This window comes from Ipomoea triloba, chromosome 7, assembly GCF_003576645.1.
Source record: "Ipomoea triloba cultivar NCNSP0323 chromosome 7, ASM357664v1".
Taxonomy (NCBI): domain Eukaryota; kingdom Viridiplantae; phylum Streptophyta; class Magnoliopsida; order Solanales; family Convolvulaceae; genus Ipomoea; species Ipomoea triloba.
This window is the reverse complement of record NC_044922.1, coordinates 21,401,518-21,414,219: the sequence shown is the minus strand read 5'-3', so window position 1 is coordinate 21,414,219 and position 12,702 is coordinate 21,401,518. Positions and strand designations below refer to the sequence as shown.

The window sequence follows — 12,702 nt, the reverse complement described above, 5'->3', positions numbered from 1 at the left end:
TGCGGGAATCTTTGCGAATTTGGCGGGATTTGTTCCTAATTTATATTAGGTAGTATTTATGGCGATTTTGGTAGTTTAAGTAACTTTCCTGAAGTCGAATTTATTAATTTCTTCCTTATTTCCTTCTCAAGACTTATTAGTCATGTATAAATAACCCCTGGATTCACATTGTAAAGTGTTTTGATTTTAATGCAAGTACAATTACTCTGTCTAATTGTTCTTGTGCTTTTACTTAATAAGTTCTCTCGTCTTACAATAGTGTTGGCCCATTGTATGGTTACCTCATGGCCGTAAAACCAACCGTAAGAGACAGAGTAAGATAAAGAAAACACGGGAAAATACAGAAAGAAAATCATTAATCTTTTTTTAATCATTCTCATTCTAATATATACAACAAGAGTTAATACCCAATTTGGTCCCTCGACTATAGCGTAATACTTGATTTTGTCCCATGGAATTAAAAGCACCCAATTTAGTCCTCTAACTTGTAAAATTATACTCAATTTGGTCCTTCGTTACAATTTTATCCACCAGCCGTTATATAGAGGGGCAAAACCGTTATTTTCAATAGTCGAGGGACCAAAATGGGTACTTATTATTATTATTATTATTATTATTATTATTATTATTATTATTATTATTGGGACAATATCTCTTAGTTTAGTTTTGTATATCAACACTAAGGGTGTGTAATCTATTAATCGAACCATTTTAACCAAAGTATTTAAAACTTTAACCGTTAATCGAGCCGAATTGAAATTGTTTTCGATTAATCGGTCGGTTAACAGATTAACCGAACTTTTTAAAGCTAAAGTTCTAAATCCTAAAAATAATACCTATTATAATAAATCTAATTAAAATAATACATATAATAATAAATCCATAAGAAAATATAGAAAAACAATATCATAAAAACATTACAAATTTATAGAGATTTTACATATTAGATTATATATATATATATGCCAATGACCTTGTCGTCTAGTGGCACCCGGTTGCACCCCTATGTGAACGAGGTGGGTTCGAGTCTCAGTGGAGGCAATGCTGACTCTTTGTGCTTTAGTAGGTTGAGAAAGTCAGTAGTACTCAAAATATATATATATAATTTTGGTTAACCGACAAATTCGAACCTAATTAATTGTTAATCGAAATTTTAGAAAATCTTTAACCAGTAACCGAACCGAAAAAGTTCAGTTCAAAATAGTTAACCGACAATTTCGAACCCAATTAACCGTTAATTGAAATTTTAAAAAACCTTTAACTATTAACCAAACCATTGAATCAAAATTTTAAAAAGCTTAGTTAAAATTTTAAAAAACCTTTAACCATTAACCAAACCGAACGGTTAACCATTGTTTAACTGAACTTTTTTGGTTGGGTTAATGGCTAAATGTTTTTTTTTTTTAATTTCGATTAACGGTTAATTGGGTTCGGTTAATGGTTCACGGTTTTCTAAAAATTTAATTAATGATTAATTGGGTTCGAAAGTGTCGGTTAACCGTTTTTAACTGAACTTTTTCAGTTCGGTTAATCGTTAAAAAAGTTTTTTAAAATTTCGATTAACGGTTAATTGGGTTCGAAATTGTCGGTCAACCGAACGATTAACCGAAATTTTAAACATATATATAAATAAATATATAATCTAATATGTAAAATCTAGCTCTATAAATTTGTAATGTTTTTATGATATTATTTTTGTATATTTTCTTATGGATTTATTACTATATGTATTATTTTAATTGAATTTATTATTATAGGTATTATTTTTAGGATTTAGAACTTTAGCTTTAAAAAGTTCGGTTAATCTATTAACCGACCGATTAGTCCAGAAAAAATTCAATTCAGTTCGGTTAACGGTTAAAGTTTTAAAAACTTTGGTTAAAACGGTTCGGTTAATAGATTACACACCCCTAGCGTTGATATATAAAACTAAACTAAGAGACATTGTCCCAATAATAATAATAATAATAATAATAATAATAATAATAATAAATACTCATTTTGGTCCCTCGACTATTAAGTACCCATTTTGGTCCCTCGACTATTGAAAATGACGGTTTTGCCCCCCCTTTATAACGGCTGATGGATGGAAATTGTAACGGAGGACCAAATTGAGTATATTTTACAAGTTAGAGGACTAAATTGGGTACTTTTAATTCTATGAGACAAAATCAAGTATTACGCTATAGTCAATGGACCAAAATGGTTATTAACTCTATACAACAAATACAAAGTTTCAATATAACTAACATACTATATGTTTTCAAAAAAAAAAAAAAACATACTATATAGGATGAAGATGTATAATCATAATATATTATCTCTAATAATGTTCACATATAATTATTTACAGCATAATAAGAGTAATTAATAAAGTGTGGTGGAGACAAAATTGTCATACTAGTTTTTCACGAAAAACAAAATACTTAGGATGACATACCAAAAAAGTTTTCCTCATTCTTGAAAAAAAAAAAACTTTTTCCAATGAAAAAATGTTTTCCATAAATCAAACATAGGAAAATCCAATTTTCTTCAAATTTATATAAAAAAAAATTTCCTTCAAAAAAGTTTTCCACCCAACCAAACACCCTTAATTAGACAACTGAGTAGCCGTAAAGGAATCCATACTCTATAGTGATGCTCAAAGCACAAATACTTTAATCATGTTGCTGGCAGCAGTGAATGAAGATAAGTTAGCAGTGCGGCAGACAAAACAAACGTCAATAAGATTACACAGAAGACGTACAATGGAGCATCACATTTACTGATTTACCGTCCAAATTGAACGAACAGTGTTGGACACATAGATACCAATTATGTGACAATATACAACAACAATTCAACAACCTTATTCAGAAAAGAAACAATGGACTAGTACAGACTCGAAGACCTTAGCTTAAAGCGTAAAAGTGAAAGAAAAAGTCATCCAATTGAAGCGAAGATTACGTACTGTAGTTTCCAAATCAGGTAAGTTGACCAGTGAGGACTGAGCTCGATCGGTGTGATTGCTACTCTTCCCGGCCTCCAGAGCGGCGCTGGTGAACGATGCCGGAGAAATTGACGGAGAGATCGGAATACATTCCAACGACTTTGGAGATATTCCCGTTGATCTCTCGAATCAGATCCACGTTCCTGGAGATGTTATCTGGAAGCTTCGACTGGTGGTTCTCGTTGACCTGCTGAATCAGATTCCGGTTCTGATCCAGCACCGTCTGAACATCTCGGAAACTCTTGCTCAGCGTCTCCCACGCCTCCTGATCACACTCCTCGCCGCCGCCTTCCTCTCCCTCTTCCTTTTCGCTCTCGTATTGCTTCCTCCCGCCACTGAAACGGCTTCCTCCTCCGATGCTTCGTTTCGATTGCTTCTTTAGGGCTCGTGACGTGTTCTCCATGCTCCAACTCCACCACTCACCACCACTCCGGCCTCAAGTGTATGTACTTACGATACATACATATATCTATATATATAGGTAGATATTTATCGATAATATTCGATTTTTCAAGCTTTTTGGGGGAAAATTAATTAAAAAACGAAAAAAAAAAAAAGGAGAATCAAATTCATCTGGTTTTATGGAGAGAGAATTGACGGACGGCGGTAACGGAGGAAGGAACTGCCGAGCTCGTAAATGGCGAGCATTTTCGTAGGAATGATGCCGAGGGGTGTGAAGCGTAGGCGTGGGAATCAGGGATTGGTCTGTCGCGGAGAGTAATGGGACCGTTGAATGCGTTGGAGAGGTGGACTCGAGAATCTGGGCTACTGGGAAAGATATTTGTATTTTCTGAATATAAAAATAAATATCTTGGGAGCAAAAGTGCAAAGGGATCAAAATGGAAAATGTTATTGGGTCATCACCTTTACCAGATATTTCCATTATTCCATATCCAAAATATCTTCCACTAAATACGGAGCCCATGGTTTCACTTTTCTGTTTTGTGCGTCGCCACGCGCCAAAATATCTTACTCCCAGAGTTTATATTTTGAAAAAATAATTTTTTTTCTTGAATTATATACTTATTGTGTTTTTTCCTAAATTTTTTATGTATTCACAACAGTTCTCTAAATATTTTAAAAGTGACACGTTTTCTCCTTTTATGTTAAATGGATATTTGAATTGTTAAAAATATGAGCAAAATAAATATTTCAAATCACTTTTTTTGTCTAACAAATTATTGCTTTAATATGGTAACCAGAATAAATATAAAAAAAAAAATCATTTGCATATACTATAATTATGATTTTAAGCTGAGGCTAGTAACATAATTAAGACTTTAAAAACAAATTTAACAATAATGAATTATTTGTATTTTACTCTTAACTATGTTATTTGCATTAGTGCATAGACTATTCAAATTTTTTTAGTTTTTTACACAATATAAAAGATTAGCTCTAAGATAATAAAAATTTAATCATATGAGTATGAAATATGTTCAATACTTCAAAGATTATAACTTAGAATGAACAACGGAATAAATGTATTTAAAGTGTAATGCTCAAAGAATTAGATTATTGTGAATATTTAGATGGTTAATGCATATAGTAAAGTAGAGAAACGAAATTAATAGTGGTTCGAACATGATGTAATCATTCTATTTCTCTCTACTTCTATCTCCAAGAAGAATTCACTATGTCAATCATCTAAATACAATAGTGAACAACCAAGTGCTAGTTCACTAACTCAGCACTTCTACAACTTCTTGTTTACTGCCTTGAACACCAAGCTAACATTAATCACTACTACAAAATTGAGAATATAAATATGACTTTCCACTACATCTATCTATATAGTTAAAATAAATAAATATAATGGCAATATCATAAATAAACACATAAGAATACACTACACCTTTGTTAGGTGTAGTAGATTCGAAAAAAAAAAAACGTGTCTACTTTCGACAACACCCACTCCTTGAGGGTGCCGCAGAAAATTATATATTAAAATAATATATAAGTTTCCGAGACACCCACTCCCTATGGGTGCCGCAAAAAGTACCCCATCGCAACCCACAACAACCACCCTCTGCCGCCACCCACCATTTCTTCCTTGTTGTTCAGTCGTCGCCCTCTTCTCCGCCACAGCAACGACCGCCGAAGCACCCATCCTCGCCTACGCCAAACGGCACCACCACTGATGATCGCCAAACAGATGTGGCAGGATAGAACAACGCCGCGTTCAGTCACCGCCCCCAACGTCACCGCCAAAGCAGCCATCCTCACCGACGCCAATTGCCACCTTCACCGACGACCGCCAAACAGATCTGAAGCCTCTACTTGTGACCCCGAAGCCTCTGCTCGCGACCTCCACCACCGGTTCCTCCACTTCTATGGTAAGTTTTTTTTTTTTAAATTTGTTTTCTATTTAATTTATTTCTATTTTTTTTGTTGATTTATTTCAAATATTATTGTTATTGTGCTATATTTGATATTTTAAGAAATTTATTTTGAGTTTTTGTTGATTTATATTGAATATTAGTCTTATTGTGCTATATTTGAGGTGGCGGTGGCATCACAGTAGTGTGGTATATTTGTTTGCTGAGTTTTTTCTCAAAATGGTCCCTCGACTATTGCTCATTCTCAATTTTGCATTTCGACTTTTAATTGCACCTAATGTGGTCCCTCGACTTTCAAAAACTCACCCAATTTGGTCCTCCGTTACATATTCCGTCAAATCAGTGTTAAAATNGCCCACAGCACAAAAGATTTTATGATTGACTTACAAATTAACTATAAATTTTATTGTTGAATACAAATTGACAATTAATCAATTATTAAACATTATTTATAATAATTATTGTGTCTCGTGTAATATACTAAAATTATTAGTTAGGATTTTTATAATTAAAGCATAATTTAATTAAATCAAAATTATTAAAAATAATGTGTCCACATTACAAAATAAATTATACTTGCCTTAATAATTAATAATTAATAAAAAAAAAAAGAGAAAAACATATAAAAGATGTCATACAATATCTTAAATAATGTAAATTAATATAAAATTTAATAATTACTTCGAAATCAAATACAAAAAATATTGCAGAAACATTGACGAGATTTTACTTTTCGGCTCAAAATATTGCAGAAACATTGACGAGATTTTACTTTTCGGCTCAAAATATTGCAGAAACATTGACGAGATTTTACTTTTCGGCTCACCTGATAAGTTTACTAGAAAAATTATTTTACTTTTCGGCTCACCTGATAAGTTTACTAGAAAAATTTACCTTTTTTTCGGCTCACCTGATAAGTTTACTAGAAAAATTTACCTTTTGGTCCAATATTTTCCCTACATTTTACACTCTTTGGGTGTCTACGCTTGAAAAAAAAAATATTATTTTCAACGGTAAAAGCAATATTTAATGTGATACTACATAGTGATTGATTGTCTATGAACATAAAAAAAAATAAAAAAATAAAAAAGAAGTATATGAGTATTTATGAAATTTATGGAACTTATTGTAAAACTTCATAGGAATAGTTTGTATATTTAGAGGGGAAAAGTCTGTAAAGAAAGTTAAAAATTTTGAGATTGGATTGCGCGATTTTAACTATTTATATTTGTAAGAAAAAAATGTATAGAAATTCTAATTTTATAGAGTCTAAAAAATGAAAATAAACAAAAATGAAATAAATAAAATAGTTTTTCCCAAAATGGTCCCTTGACTATTCTCAAAATGGTCCCTCGACTATTCTCAAAATGGTCCCTAAACTATTTCTAAATGTTTATTAGGCTAACAATAGGTAAATGGACGACAATGCCCTCTATTTTAACACTGATTTGACGGAATATGTAACGGAGGACCAAATTGGGTGAGTTTTTGAAAGTCGAGGGACCACATTAGGTGCAATTGAAAGTCGAAATGCAAAATTGAGAATGAGCAATAGTCGAGGGACCATTTTGGGAAAAAACTCTTTCTTTGCTTGTGCCCTCCTGTCAGAGGTAGAATACTGGAGCTGATAGTCATGTACTAATGTTCCTTTTAGTGTGTTAGTAAATACTCATCATAATAATTGGTGTTATTCAGAATTCTTACAAATGTTATTAGTAGGTGCTGTGGTTTCTAAAATATGCTAATCTATGCATGTTCATTATATTATATCTGTTTACTTTTCAGCAGTGAAAATTTGAGATCTGCCAGTGAGGAAAGGATAAACTTAAATGGCCTCCCTTTCTGTTTTTGAAGGCTCTCCTCTTGTTACCTGAGACTATTTTAGAATGAAATGCATAATGATAACTGTGACCTATTTTCCCCTTTAAACTGTTGTCATGAATATACTTGAAATTAAAGTTTGGTAAAAGGTTTTTGTGCATTGTATAATATTTCTAGTATAATTATGCCTTATTAAGTTGGCTTAAAGATGCAAAAGCGATGTGGTTTTTGTTGTTTTGGTAGTGAGTATCAAGTTATTTTACATATTATTTATGTAAACCAATTCAATGAGCTAGAATGCCATAAATACTCCTTCCCTATGACAACCCTATGGGTTTAAAATTCATATTTCATATGTTTATTTAGAAACCAGAAAAGGCCGGGCAAAATTCATACGGAGTATTTCATATATGATTTTTTTAAAGTTCCCATGGGCAGGGGGAGAAATTAGTGAGTGTACTTTAAATCTATGATTTTTTTCTGTTAGGTTGCATCTGACAAGAAAAGGCTTACTGAATCTGCTAAGAAGACGCCTGCTTTTGATAAGAACAATAATGCAAAAATGGAAATTGTAACACCCAAAAAACGACCTATTTTTTTTCTTTCTTACTAATTCACTAAGATCATTGCGGCAAAACTTAATTGAAGGTATTACCGCCACACTTAGGCAGCGCAACCAACCAACCTAAGTGCTAAGGCTAAACCACAAAACAGGGCTAGCAAAACTTTGCTAAGTAAGGGACTACTTGCCCTTAAAATAATTTTAGAAAAGAAAATACTTTTCCAAAACTTTCAAAACCCGGTTGCATTGCTTTTGCTTCAAAAATCAGTTATAGATATAATATAGTAAAAACATATGGAAGCATACCACATACACAAATGGAACAGGGTCCTTTATACTTAGGCCCTAGTGAATAGCTCCACGTTGAACACTCCNACTTTTCGGCTCACCTGATAAGTTTACTAGAAAAATTTACCTTTTGGTCCAATATTTTCCCTACATTTTACACTCTTTGGGTGTCTACGCTTGAAAAAAAAAATATTATTTTCAACGGTAAAAGCAATATTTAATGTGATACTACATAGTGATTGATTGTCTATGAACATAAAAAAAAATAAAAAAATAAAAAAGAAGTATATGAGTATTTATGAAATTTATGGAACTTATTGTAAAACTTCATAGGAATAGTTTGTATATTTAGAGGGGAAAAGTCTGTAAAGAAAGTTAAAAATTTTGAGATTGGATTGCGCGATTTTAACTATTTATATTTGTAAGAAAAAAATGTATAGAAATTCTAATTTTATAGAGTCTAAAAAATGAAAATAAACAAAAATGAAATAAATAAAATAGTTTTTCCCAAAATGGTCCCTTGACTATTCTCAAAATGGTCCCTCGACTATTCTCAAAATGGTCCCTAAACTATTTCTAAATGTTTATTAGGCTAACAATAGGTAAATGGACGACAATGCCCTCTATTTTAACACTGATTTGACGGAATATGTAACGGAGGACCAAATTGGGTGAGTTTTTGAAAGTCGAGGGACCACATTAGGTGCAATTGAAAGTCGAAATGCAAAATTGAGAATGAGCAATAGTCGAGGGACCATTTTGGGAAAAAACTCTTTCTTTGCTTGTGCCCTCCTGTCAGAGGTAGAATACTGGAGCTGATAGTCATGTACTAATGTTCCTTTTAGTGTGTTAGTAAATACTCATCATAATAATTGGTGTTATTCAGAATTCTTACAAATGTTATTAGTAGGTGCTGTGGTTTCTAAAATATGCTAATCTATGCATGTTCATTATATTATATCTGTTTACTTTTCAGCAGTGAAAATTTGAGATCTGCCAGTGAGGAAAGGATAAACTTAAATGGCCTCCCTTTCTGTTTTTGAAGGCTCTCCTCTTGTTACCTGAGACTATTTTAGAATGAAATGCATAATGATAACTGTGACCTATTTTCCCCTTTAAACTGTTGTCATGAATATACTTGAAATTAAAGTTTGGTAAAAGGTTTTTGTGCATTGTATAATATTTCTAGTATAATTATGCCTTATTAAGTTGGCTTAAAGATGCAAAAGCGATGTGGTTTTTGTTGTTTTGGTAGTGAGTATCAAGTTATTTTACATATTATTTATGTAAACCAATTCAATGAGCTAGAATGCCATAAATACTCCTTCCCTATGACAACCCTATGGGTTTAAAATTCATATTTCATATGTTTATTTAGAAACCAGAAAAGGCCGGGCAAAATTCATACGGAGTATTTCATATATGATTTTTTTAAAGTTCCCATGGGCAGGGGGAGAAATTAGTGAGTGTACTTTAAATCTATGATTTTTTTCTGTTAGGTTGCATCTGACAAGAAAAGGCTTACTGAATCTGCTAAGAAGACGCCTGCTTTTGATAAGAACAATAATGCAAAAATGGAAATTGTAACACCCAAAAAACGACCTATTTTTTTTCTTTCTTACTAATTCACTAAGATCATTGCGGCAAAACTTAATTGAAGGTATTACCGCCACACTTAGGCAGCGCAACCAACCAACCTAAGTGCTAAGGCTAAACCACAAAACAGGGCTAGCAAAACTTTGCTAAGTAAGGGACTACTTGCCCTTAAAATAATTTTAGAAAAGAAAATACTTTTCCAAAACTTTCAAAACCCGGTTGCATTGCTTTTGCTTCAAAAATCAGTTATAGATATAATATAGTAAAAACATATGGAAGCATACCACATACACAAATGGAACAGGGTCCTTTATACTTAGGCCCTAGTGAATAGCTCCACGTTGAACACTCCGCAAAATTCTCATTCCAATGGAAACATGACTCTAACCTTAAGTGTGCACACTCCGAGTGAGGATTTCAAGCCCCACCGAGAAGTTACCAGCCCTAGTAGCCAGGATATGTTTCTACAAACTACTCCGTACATTAGGGTACACAGTAGACCCGCTTCAACAGGACACACCATAGTGCCCTAGTACTCGAGGATTGTTCCTAGCGGGCACTCCTCAACATAAATATAATCCAAATAGCATACTCGCAATTTTCACAATTTCAACATAGCTTCCATAACTTGAAAAATATTTAGTTTGAATAATTTTTGCTCATAAATAAAATAATAAATTTTGCAAGGTAATATTTTGGTTAAACCTTTAACTCTCAACCATACAAAAATGACATTTTTGAAAAGATCCTTTAACCACATTTGATCCAAAATCAAATACTATCATACACTAAAAGAAAATATTTAATCAAATAAAATTTAAAATATAAATATATTCTACCCCTTCGTATTAACTAAAACAAATATTATTATAAAATGTTACATACTTACATACAACAAATTATTGCATTTTAATTCTAATAATAAATTTTAATTCTAATAATAAAAATTAGATGAAACATCAAAGAAAATAATAAATAAGTGAAAATACACATATAAATACACCCTACACACTCCAACACAACTCCAATAGCAAAATTACTTGCGTCGCACATAAGTTCAAACAGTTGATTCCATTTCGGCCCCACAAGAATTGGTGTGTTCATCATAGCACTTTTCAAATTTTCAAACACTTGTATACATTCTTCATTCATTACAAACAAGCTATCTTTCTCAAGTTGTCTAGTGAGTGGTCTTGCCACTTTGGAGAAATCCTTAATAAATCAGCGGTAAAACCCCACATGTCCGAGAAAGCTCCTCAATGATGTGACATTGTGCGGGGATGGCAATGTCTCAATCACCGCGGTTTTGGCCCGGTCCACCTCAATCCCTTTCTTCCAGACCTTGTGTCCCAATACTATGCCCTCCTTGACCATGTAATAGCACTTATCTCATGAGAGTGCTAAATTCATCTTTTGACATCGCTTGAGGACCTTTTTCAAATTCATTAGGCAACTATCAAATGTTTCCCCAAAGATGGTAAAGTCGTCCATAAAGACTTCCATAAAGTCACCTATAAAGTCTTCGAAGAGTGCTATCATGCAACGCATGAAGGTGGTTGAAGCATTGCAAAGACAAAAAGGCATTCTTCTATACGCAAAGGTACCAAATGGACATGTTAAAGTGATTTTCTCTTGATCCTAAGTACTACGGGAATCTGGAAATAACCACTCATGCCGTCTAGAAAGCAATAGTAACCGTAGCCACTCACTTTTTCAATCATTTGATCTATAAATGGTAGAGGGAAGTGGTCTTTCCGGGTGGCCTCATTCAATTTTCTGTAATCAATGCACACACGCCGCCCTGTCACTTTTCTTGTTGGAATCAATTCTTTCTTCACGTTCCCAACTACCGTAATACATCCCTTCTTTGGCACTACGTGGGTTGGGCTAACCCACGTACTATCCGAGATGGGGTATATCATCCCCACATCCATTAGCTTGATGACCTCATTCTTTAATACTTCAAAGGTATTCGGGTTGAGTCTCCTCTGTGGTTGAGCTACCGGCTTCAACTCTTCTTCTAACAAAATTTTATGTGTACAAACTGCCGGATTGATTCGTTTTAGGTCGGCCAACCTCCACCCAATGGCTTCTCTATTCTCTTTCAAAACATTCACAAGTTTCTCTTTGTCGTCTTTCGAAAGATCGGCCGCAATAACCACGGGAAGGTATTTCTCCTTCCCAAAATAAACATACTCAAGATGATTCGATAGCGGCTTCAATTCCCCCTCTTCTTTTTTCTCTTTCTCTTTTTCACTCTCACCCTCCGTTAACACAACCGAGCATACCGTTCATCTGGGAGTATGTTGACAATTCGTGTTGATAACATGCTGTAATTTGGTATATCAATTAGTTCAGTCCTCGCGTGATGATTGCACGATAATTGCCCGGAGATTATATATATATATATATGTGTGTGTGTGTGTGTGCGCGCGCGCGCGCACGTGCGTGTGGGTGTGTGTAGTGTAGAGAAGTAAAAGGAGGAGAAGGACATAGGATGTAGAGCACAACAATATGTGATCTCCATTTCATTAAGCCTTCACTTTCAATTTATACTAATGCATACAACCTTTCATATCCTTAACATAAACAATATAATAAGTAAAATGCAAATGAAGAGTCTCAAGTGTAATGGTCACCAATAATGTATTTATAACACTATTAACATTGAATTCAATAAGAATTTCAGTATCGAAGAATGATTAATCTTCAAACCAAAAAGTAGATTCACTAATTAGTTAGGTTGCCCACTTATGAATCTATAGATGAGAATTCTCTCACTTGAGAACCCTTTTGGCCTTGCTCTGCAACTAAATTTAAATAGAAAAACATGTATATATACATATACAAACAATATTATGTTATAGAAACCCCCAAAACAATATATATACATGTTGTGGGGGTCACAAGAACTTTTGCAGCATCATATACCAGCAATGGAAAGTACGTACGACTTTAATAAGACTATTACACAAAAGTGATGTTTACTCATAGCACATTCAATAGTGATTACAGACACAAACTTTAACAAGACTATTACATAAAAGTGATGTTTACTCAGCACATTCATTAGTGATTGCAGACAAAAAAAAAAAAAAAAAAAAAAA

The 12,702-nt window shown here is 33.2% G+C and overlaps 1 protein-coding gene across 1 annotated transcript; it reads right to left on the bottom strand.

Annotated features, from left to right (window-relative positions):
• Positions 1–2,693: 2,693 nt before the first annotated feature.
• LOC116025025 (protein EARLY FLOWERING 4-like) lies at positions 2,694–3,822 on the bottom strand. Its single transcript, XM_031266081.1, has one exon. The coding sequence runs from the start codon at positions 3,390–3,392 to the stop codon at positions 3,009–3,011; it is 384 nt and encodes a 127-aa protein (XP_031121941.1). The 5' UTR covers positions 3,393–3,822; the 3' UTR covers positions 2,694–3,008.
• Between the last annotated feature and the right edge of the window lie 8,880 nt (positions 3,823–12,702).

Excerpts from the sequence above, each read along its gene's own strand:
- LOC116025025 (XM_031266081.1), bottom strand. The coding sequence starts at position 3,392 with ATGGAGAACACGTCACGAGCCCTAAAGAAGCAATCGAAACGAAGCATC.